The sequence below is a fragment of the Periplaneta americana genome, chromosome 7, assembly GCF_040183065.1.
Source record: "Periplaneta americana isolate PAMFEO1 chromosome 7, P.americana_PAMFEO1_priV1, whole genome shotgun sequence".
Taxonomy (NCBI): Eukaryota; Metazoa; Arthropoda; class Insecta; order Blattodea; family Blattidae; genus Periplaneta; species Periplaneta americana.
In genome coordinates, this window is record NC_091123.1 from 23880819 (window position 1) to 23891621 (window position 10803).

At 33.6% G+C, this 10803-nt stretch overlaps 1 protein-coding gene across 2 annotated transcripts in view; it reads right to left on the reverse strand.

The window, feature by feature from the left end:
* The window catches only part of BtbVII (BTB-protein-VII), a 67919-nt gene extending 57948 nt beyond the window's left edge, over positions 1 to 9971 (reverse strand). Inside the window, exons 1-5 of one of the 2 annotated variants that reach the window (XM_069830431.1) lie at positions 9828 to 9971; positions 7388 to 7585; positions 5518 to 5658; positions 3005 to 3236; positions 1725 to 1927 (exon numbers count right to left, since the gene is read on the reverse strand). In XM_069830431.1, the coding sequence (XP_069686532.1) occupies positions 1725 to 1927; positions 3005 to 3236; positions 5518 to 5658; positions 7388 to 7558 (747 nt within the window). In that variant the 5' untranslated portion in view covers positions 7559 to 7585; positions 9828 to 9971. The remainder of the gene's footprint in view (positions 1 to 1724; positions 1928 to 3004; positions 3237 to 5517; positions 5659 to 7387; positions 7586 to 9827) is intronic. The other variant, XM_069830432.1, reaches the window with a different exon arrangement.
* Positions 9972 to 10803: the final 832 nt, after the last annotated feature.

The following is a 10803-nucleotide window of genomic DNA, read 5'->3' on the forward strand; positions in this document are numbered from 1 at the left end:
AAAAGGTGGTCGGAGCATGATGCTGACCACACCACCAAGGTCTTGAAAGCATAGAGCCTATCTCCATCCCCCCCCCCCCCAAGCACCTTCATGGTATATAAAGGGGATATCTTTACCTTTATCTTACTTTTACTATATACAGAAGCATGCATGAAATATGAAAAGCTAGTTTTTAAACCAAATTTTACGTATAATTAGAAAAACGACTTCACTCGTCATATTTTTGCTAACAGGTGACTGAAAATATTTTGAGGCCTTCACTGTACTCAAAAGAAAAATTCTGTATGCCTATATGTTTACAGTTTCACTCATGCTGATTTTCAGATAAAAAAATTGAAATTATTGTGGTTGATATCAACTCTAGCACTAAAATGATTAATCGAGTGGCATTGAGCCAAAAATGCCTAACACATAGTTTGAATATTACTGATGTTTTACTTTGGAAATCAGTCAAGAATTACTTCTAAAATGTTGACTTGTTAAAGTGTTCCTAAATTTTCAAGGTATACAAATTATATTCCAAAGTTATTTTTGAAAAAATAACTAATTAGATTCAAAATTGTGTTTTGATATTTATTTATTGAAAATCAGACGATTAGAACTTATTCCACCTAACAATAAAACTGAAACATAGTCGATGAAAGAGTACTGGAACGGAGAAAAATTCTCTTCGGCGCCGGGATTTGAACCCGGGTTTTCAGCTCTACATGCTGATGCTTTATCCACTAAGCCACACCGGATACCCACCCCGGCATCGGACAGAATCGTCTCAGTTTAAGTTCCAAGTCTTGGGTTCCCTCTAGTGGCCGCCCTCTGAGACGATTCTGTCCGACGCCGGGGTGGGTATCCAGTGTGGCTTAGTGGATAAAGCATCAGCACGTAGAGCTGAAAATCCGGGTTCAAATCCCGGTGCCGGAGAGAATTTTTCTCCGTTCCATTACTCTTTCATCGCATGATGATGCAGAATATCTGCATGGAAATATCATATGTACTTCGGTACATTAAAATAATATATATGAAACATAATCAATTAGTACCAACATAATAATAATAATAATAATAATAATAATAATAATAATAATAATAATAATAATAAGGATTTTAAAGATATAGGAAGAATAACTAATGAAATAATGCACTTTAAATCAATAGCATTTAGAAATACTGGACTGAAGACAACAATATTTTGTATTTATTTAATATTTTTCATCTTGAGATACGTTCCGATATCTGAATAGCAGCTTTTGAATCACAAAATTGTTACAATTATAGAGCCTATAGAAGAAAATAAATAAAGCTCCGATTTTTCCAACAAAATTTATTATATGCAAATCTAGTCTTTCAGGTAAAGCTCCCTGTAAAGCAGATTTGAATAATTTCAAGGGAAAAATTGTTCCGGGGCCGGGTATCGATCCCGGGACCTCTGGTTGAACGTACCAGAGGTCCCGGGATCGATACCCGGCCCCGGAACAATTTTTCCCTTGAAATTATTCAAAATTTATTATAGTTTATCCAACATTTTTTATAAAAGAGAATGGTTGATTAGGCCTATAGTAATTCAAAAAACTTCCTAACTTTCTATAAACATAAACTTACAAAGGAAAGAACTAAAGGACAGTCATCCAAAATGTGGAAATTATTTTATCAAATGGAATAAGATGCAATTTATGATTATTTTCGTGAATCACCCTGTATAGCGCCAGTCTTTTATAGTAAGTACTAACCAGAGTGAGTTGGTCGTCTTCCACACTGTCCTGCGAGCCCTCTCGAGGCTCAGAGTCTGTGCTTGGTTCTTGTGTGCTGTTGCGTAATGACCCTTCACTCCGTCCACTCTCACCATCTGGAGTGACTGGAATTGGTTCTGGTTTCACCAATGCTGGTGATGGAACCAGGGTTATTTCACTTGGTAGCTCTTCTGATGTTCTTTCTATCAACACAAAACAATTATCATAACAGAGTAGAATATTACTATTTTCTTTTACTTTCACACTATACAAAATATAAAGAGACTTTACAAATTTGTAAGGGTATAGGAATTTATTCAGGAGACATAATTTTACTGATTGAAGTGCCATTCTGTAGCAGAACACACAAGTTTTATCTCATATAATCATGTGGTTCGACGTGACTGACACTGGTGATACGGCACACATGCCACCTGAAGTCAATTTCTTTCCAAACTTGATGCAGAGTATCTGGAGTCACTTCTGCAACTACATTGGTGATTCGAGTTAAAAGCTTACAGAGATTAGCATGTAAGGGTGGAAAAACACTGGATATTTAATGAAATCCTATAAAAAATAAATTTACTAGTGTGAAGTCTGGGGAACGAGGTGGTCATGCTAATGGCTCTGCTCAACATATCCAAAGACCTGGGAAATAGTTCCTGAGGAAATTCCGGATTTCTTTGAGGTAGTGAGGTGGTGTACGGTCTTGCTTGAAGTGAATGAGTTCTTGTTGGTCATATTCATTTAACTGTAGAAAGAGAAAATTGCGGAGCATATCCAGATACATGATTTGATGATAGTGAAGTGGTATTTGGTGAGATGAGTTTTGCCATGCAATTAGCTGGCATTCGTCTCATATTTGGGGAAAATCTGGTAAAAACATAACCAGAAAATCAGTCCATATGTGTTTTGAACCCACATCTGCTAATGATAGCTATGCTGGTAGCCTCAAAATCTTTCGAAATATAGTTCAGAAGAAATATTCCTGTTTATATGTCATCTTCTGAATTACATATGATTACCTTATCAATACGTAATTTAATGTATTTAACTTCCTCTTCATCATCATCATCATCATCATCAGCAGCAGCAGCACAACTCTTTCAAGTAATATGTCTTATGGTCTGTTATGGTCTCCAATCATAGCTCCAATAGATATTTTTAATCTGTGGTATTAACTCTGCATTAAACTGTATTGAAGTTTCTTTTAGTATAAATATTCCCTACTTGTTCCAATGTTTCCAAGAAACTAAAGCCAGAAGACTACAATACAATACCTGTAGAGCCAGATCCTGAACCAGTGGAAGACTTGCGTAGCCTCTTTCTGCGTATGGAAGGAGACAGTGGTGCAGGGCTGCAGCGAGCATCGGGACCCCAGGACGTTTCAGTGGGTGTCAGAAGTTCTCCCTTGTCAGATGACACACTTAAGGACTTGCTCATGTGAATTGATCCTGCAATGTTTTGTTCTGGCATTTCTGCCAGGCCTTTTATCTTCAGCATTTCAGCTGTCTGAGGTACAAACAAAGGTGGATATATAAGAAACAAAAATACACTGACTAATGCACACTGTTATTTAAGTATTAACTTTTAAATACACATATTATATTCCTATTTTAAGCTAGTTCATCATCTGAATATTGTAAGACTCTTATGCGTTGTTATTATGCAATAATGCTTTCAGAATATCAAAATATAATCGTCACTGTCGTCATCTACAGAGTCTTCGTTATCACATCATTATTGTTGTCTCCTCTTCTGCTTGGCCATTATCATCATTGTCCTTCTCCTCCTGTCAGCCTTATCACTGTCATCAATATTATCACCATCATGTCAAAATTATTATTATCAATATTATCATTGTCAGTATTTTGTTACTATTAAGTGTTATTATTGTTATTAATAATAATAAAAATTGTTATTGTTATTATTGCCATAATTATTATTGTTATATTGTTACCGTCTTCATTATTGTTATTGTCATTATTATCACTGCCATAATAATTATTATTGTCACTATTATTATCATCATTGTCATTATCACTGTGTAATCATTATCATTTTCATTATAATCACGTCATAATTATTATCATTGTTGTTACTGTCACTGTCGTAATTATTGTCATTATCAGCACTATCGTAATTATTATCAGGATCATAATTATCAGTCATTATTATCACTAATTAGGGCCAGGAAGTTCATGTATTTGCATATATTTTTCCATTGGCTGTAATTAATTGCTGATTAATTATCTTCACGAATCATCAACATTTAAGCTTACCGAACCAAATTTTATGTTGCATACATTTGCATATTTTGGATTTTTTTTATAAATGTATAATATTTCATGTTATATTATTGTGGCATATTTTCGCATTTAAGCTCATTAAAGCTGATTTTATATTGCATAAAAACGCATAGTTTGGATTTTTTAAAATAAAATCATCATATTCTATGTATGACTTCAGGCTTTCTCTGCATTGATTCATAATGATGGATTCACGGGGTATCAGCCGAGTTAAAGTTGTGGAATAGTCCAAGCTTTCGGCTACTGACTCTGTAGTCATCGTCAGGAAACTGATGCCGATGTCTGAATGTCGTCTCATATATATAAATTGGTTCAGTCAGATGATGCAGGATTGGCTAGAAGTGGGACCAATCCAGGGCTGGGAATTCTGTGTGCTCATAAGCTCTGCCTCTACCGGGGTTCTTCTTGTGATAAACCCTGTTCAAGGCCAGGGTCCATGCCTTGCTGAGTTGCAGGCCCCCCATCCCTATTGAAGTTGTTCTTTTCTAATCTAATTTCAATAGCCTCATATTCTATATTTGGAAACTGGTACTGAGTGAAATTATTATAATTACTTTTACCTGAAAAGTACTGAAAGTTTCGTGCCAAACCTAGCGAATCTCACGACACAGTATTCTGATGCTCTGAACAATAAATATAAGTTTAATCTCATCTAGTTTGACCTATAATATTATTACATTTATTGCTTATTATTATTATTATTATTATTATTATTATTATTATTATTATTTACTTATTTATTAGTGATATCAAGAAATATAAAATTTCATTAGTGCATATTTATTGGCATATTTTAAGTTTTTTAAAGGTATACTTGCATGCATATTTAGTTGCTTTTTAGGGCATGAACTTTCTGACCCTAATTATCACTGTCATAATTGAGGGACTTGCCGAAAGAAGGGCATAGAGATCAATTTGACATTGACATATATTTCCTTCTTCTGACAAATATCTCAATTATTATCACTGTTCTAATAGTTATTATAGCAGTTATTATCACTGTCACAATTACTATCACTGTTATTAATAATGTCATGATGACTGTTATTGTCATTATCACTGTCAATAATTACAGTCATTGTCATTGTCGGTCATAATTATTATCATTATCATTCTCATTACTGTTACCACTGTCATCATTGTTACTACAGTCATTATTATATTTCTGTTACTGTCATTACTGTTACCATTGTCGTTTGTTATCTCTCATAATTATTAATGTCTTTATTGTAATTACTGTCATGATTTTTAACACTGCCATCATTATCACTGTTATTCATATCCATCCATCCATCCATCATGGCTCAAGTTCGAGCTTTGGCCTCCCTGTTATTCATATCAGTGCCATCAATATTATCATTGTTATCATCACTACCATTATCATTGTCACCATCATCATAATCATCTTCTATTGTGCCATCAAAATTTTGTACAACCTTCCTCAATGCTCTGTTGCAAAAGAAAGTGTTTGTACTTTACTATACCTTCAATATAGCTGGAAGCTGTTCCTGTGAAACATTGACTTCCCCATAGTACATAAAGTCCACCATTGTTTTGAGATCAGTGTACTTGACATCTTTCAAGATTACTATGGGGTGTTGGCATGGATTCACAGAGAACAATGTCTGTAAGGAATACAAAGAAGTTAACACAATCAAAAGAAAGATTTTGATTTCTAAATAGCCATCAATTTTATCAAACGGAAGTCCTGTTATTTGTAACATGTGAGTGCAGCTTACTCGTATCACAGTCTACTATATACAGTCGCGAAGCTCAATATGTAGTAAAAATGCAAACATGGGTAGTTGCCCACCACTAGGATCGCTATTATCGCCTCATCATCGCAGATCTCTCTCCTAGTAGACGACAAAATATGTTACACTTTCGTTGTGTTCTTTTGTTAAAATTAACACCTTCCTTCCATTATTGAAATATTAAATGCATAAAGTTAATTTATTATTTTAATGAAGTGTATTAAATTGCATCATAAACTCGAAGATACCTGCAAGAAATAGGTTAATATTATTTTTGTTTGTGCAAAACGAACTGAAATTTACTATAATCGCTTCACTCATTCAAGATTATAACGATAATTAACTATGAAACCAATAAATATTAATTTGCATTTCCCTTTACAACAATAATAATGGAAATATGAATTAATGGAGTAACTTACGCGTACCGGTACTTGTAGTGTAGGCTTACATAGTTAACAAAGTGGGATGAGGTTAAGCAATAATAATCACACCAGAATTGGAAATAAAACGTGATCAATAAATTTTATTGTAACAGACTTTTTCTACGTCTCCAGTAAAGTAATAAATAAAAATAACAACAAAATTAACAGCAATAATTAAAAACATATCCTTTGAAAAAAAAGTAGGCCTATGCAATAATAATCCCACCAGAATTGAAAATAAAACGTGATCAATAAATTTCATTGAAACAAACTTCATTTTTCTACGTCTTTAGTAAAATATTATTATTCTAATTATTGTATTTTAGCCATTCACATTTTCATTACAACCAATAACGAACATTTCACAAGCATCAATGTGAAATACGTAACGAGCTAGCACTCGATGGAAATACGACACAGTCCAAAGTCGACCGTGGACAGTCTATTGTTTCTAGTTGCTAACCACTTGGAGCGCTTTATCACGAGATTTGCAAAAAATCACCTCAAGCTTCGCGACTGTATATAGTAGACTGTGCTCGTATGTTCATTTTTTATAGGATTCAACTCAGTCAGAGATTGGACAGATAAAATTATTCCTCTACACATCAATGAATACTGTATATAGCCCCCAGTTTCTTGCAAATTCCAAGCCAATAAATTTCAATACCCAATCAAGAAATAAAAGAAATTTATGTTTCTTTAGTTTTCTTCATTTGCTTTTATTCATTTTTAAAAATTCGAGATCCAACAAAAGTATATCATAGCATTTCGCAAAAAATAAATACAACGAATCTCTAACAATCATAAAAGACAAAATTATTACAGTAATTGTATCTGTTTTCACTATTACATATTCAGTTAGACATTTCATACAGATTTGTGTAAATATTTCAAAATGTGATACCACACAATTTCGGGCTCTAGCGACCGGTTTTACAAAGTTCACTGAAGTTGTTTCATTATTATTTATTTAGGCTATTACTAATCTTTTGTTTACAAGTGGATGGGTATTTCTACGTACAAAGAATGACAGTAATTAACAGCACAGCAATAACAGTTTCTTTGGATTATTTTCATTTCTGCAAATACACTTCAAATACATATTCATGTCTTGAATGTTTGATCTGAAACCCTCTGTACTTCATAAACACACAGCAATATAAATAATCCTTTACCTGAAAATACGTGCTACATGCTGAGAGAACAACTCTGTGAGCCTGTAAATGTCTCCCTTCAGCTGCCAGTGTGACATCCACCAAGGACTCTTGGTTCAACAAGTTGGTAAAAACAGATATGAAGTTGGGTTGATGATTATTCCATCGCAAACAAAACTGTTGTATTGACATAATTGACTTCTTGTGTGTTTAGTTATTCTGAAAAGAAAGAAACCACCATGTAGTACTACATTCGTAATAGGGCACGCAGTGATATAGCTGTTAAAAAAAAATACACACACGCACACGCACGAGGAGTGTAAACAACGAAGGTTGTAAGCGCACAGAAAAAAATGTTTCAGGAGAGACATTCTTCTCCATCTAACTGTTATTGTGTACTTTAATTAGGGCCTACTTCCACTTCGAATTTCAACATATTACTTTTGTAGATTGTTGGGTTTCACACATACAACAACTTAAAAAGTAACGAAAATGGCTCTTACAGTCGTTGTTTACATTTTTTCGATTGTTATGTATCAGTAAACAGTATATGAAGCAGAAATTTGGTCTCTGAGGACTAAAACTAATCAATATCTTTTGGCAACTGAAATTAAATTTTTACAATAATTGACAAAAATTTCATGAAGAGAGAAAATAAAAAACTGGGTCATAAGGGATAAAGTGCATGATACCACTGCGGAGTACAATAAAAACTCCACAACTTAGATGACATGGACATATTCAGACAATCTATTGGAAAACATATGAAAACAAAACAAGAAACCCTAAAGCATAAGGAATTTTCATTTAAAAAGATTACAGAATCTATAATTCCACTACACCAAAGAAAATGGGTACCTACCACTCACAATCTATCCTCTTTCCTCACCAGAAATAAATTGTAAAATATATTAGAACATAATATAAAATTCAAACAAAACATGGATAATAATCATATTGAAAATGCTGGCAATTGAAACTATCCACACTTACTATCTAGAGGTTAATTGGCAATATTAACTTGCTTAATATGTAGGTACCGTACAGTATTAGCTTTTGCTATTAATATAGTATTTAAAGTAGGAACAAAATGAAAATTCCTTGCAAATAATAAGATCTAGACCCTGTATCATGAATTCAGTCTTCTAATATGAAATTGAGCTCTGCTATGTTAGTAGTATTTCACAAATCTTACTGGATCGTACCAGGAAGCATTGGAAATCACCCAACCTCTATTCTAAATATTTAAAAACGGCGTTTAATATGTAGCCTATCTAAGGTCAGTCTTTCCTTTTAAACTGTTTGACAGAGTCTTCATTTTCAGTATCTACAGAAATGAAATACCAGAATTCTTCATAATTGTTCATTTGAAGCATCTACACAGTAATAACAAAGGTTGGAGGTATATTAAAAGTCAGCTGTAGCTGTTTTCGTCTAGATTTTTTAAAAATATACAAATACAAATACACAGTGGACATGAGGCCAGAAGATGGCTAGTCGGTCTTGGCCCTTCATGGTCTGTTGTGCCACGAATTTTTATATACCTACCTGCATTCCTTCCTTCTGTAACAGAACATGAAAGCTAATTGTGAGGGTTCAAAATAAATACTGTACAGTATTTCACCAAAGTGCGAAAAAATACAGAATCCGATTCGTACACAAAGTGAAATCCTAAAATGTGTCGAGCGATTGTCTAATTTCGGTTATTTAATGACGTTGTATCAACTACTAGGTTATCTACGTTACGGTCTACAATTTTCCGTTTCACATTATAAGTAATACCGTATATATGTTGTACTTGTCAATGTCTGTACTACACAAATCCAACTAAGTTCATTACGAAACTTTGTATAAGGTTAACTATAAATTATAATGGTTACATACAAAAAATGACTTAATTATGCTTAATGTTACAAACCATAAACTATTTTACCAATGTAAACATAACATTTACAGTCATTCTCACAAAGCAAATCGAAGCTTGTATAACTTACATATATCTAACCTAGCATTAGGGTACTGCAATTATCATAATTTTAATTTACACCGAAAGCAATAAAGAGTGTGGAAAGTTTCACTCTAAAACTAGAAGCTTTAGGTGACAATGGTTCCTGTCAAAACAATAAATGTATATTTCAACACTTTGTTTAAAAATGCACGTTGACAATGCAAAAGAAAAACAACGCACTGGCTTCCATGAGAGGAAGCCCAGCATACACATGGAATACAACAAATCTCCGTTATATTACCTACATAAAAATTTCACTTTTAACCTAGCCTACCTATCTTAACTCATCTGTGGGGGATGGGCAGACAGGCAGTCTGGATAGAGGGATACTTGAACTGACTAAATATACAAATTCTTAAATCTGTTGTGTTACATAAAAAGAAATCAAACACCTCACTCTACAGGAAACCAATCACAATCGAAATGGTTATCAGAACATCAAAACATTATTACCTCCAAAAGCCTTAAACCTGTTTCCCTATTATGCAGGCTACAAAATGCTACAAATGACGCCAGTGTAATTTCTAATGACGTCAGATTTGCGCAAGTCTAGTGGGCGGCCTGCCTGGGTCGTACAAATCCATGGCCTACTCTATGTGGAACGTATTTGAACCTTCGCGGAACAAGTAAATATAGTAGGTGTAGCATGCATTCAAAACGTTCAAAATGTTGCGTATTTTTAATAACTTGTACGCTTATAATTTTTAATTTTAGTTATTATAACAATTACTTACTGTAATTTATACATTTACTATATTCATGGGATTTAGATGATTTCGTTTCTCTGAAGTACCGGTAACCATGTCAAACGAATGAAATAATAATAATAATAATAATAATAATAATAATAATAATCCGTGTCGTGATAGCCCATGAAGGGACAAGACTGATCAGCTGGCTGTTCATCCCATGTCAATATGCCTCAGCAGAGGTGAACGATCATTCAACCAGAATGGAGGTAACGTGTGGTTAACAGGATTATGTCCCCCTCCCCCAACCGTAACCGGATTTCGTCACCAATGGTAGCTCCTCAAATCAGTAATAGATCTAGGCTAGAGGGTGGCCCGGAGATTATTAAGCCTTATAAATTAATATATATATATATATATATATATATATATATATATATATATATATATATATATATATATATATATATATATATATATACATGCAATAGTATATTTCAATTTGTTACGATTTCAGTAACAAAATATGTTACGTAGAGTTTCTTGAGGTATAGTTGTTTCTTTGTTTATATAGGGTATTTTACGGAAGGTTAGTTGGCGACACAATTCACGTAGCTGAATCTGCCACCGATTTTGATTGGTTAAAATTTAAACCGCCTGAATGTTCTGTTTTCATTGTTAGGCCTACACTTAAGAAGGGAAGTGTGCTGTGTTTTTACTGGCAAAGTTTTCAGTGTCAG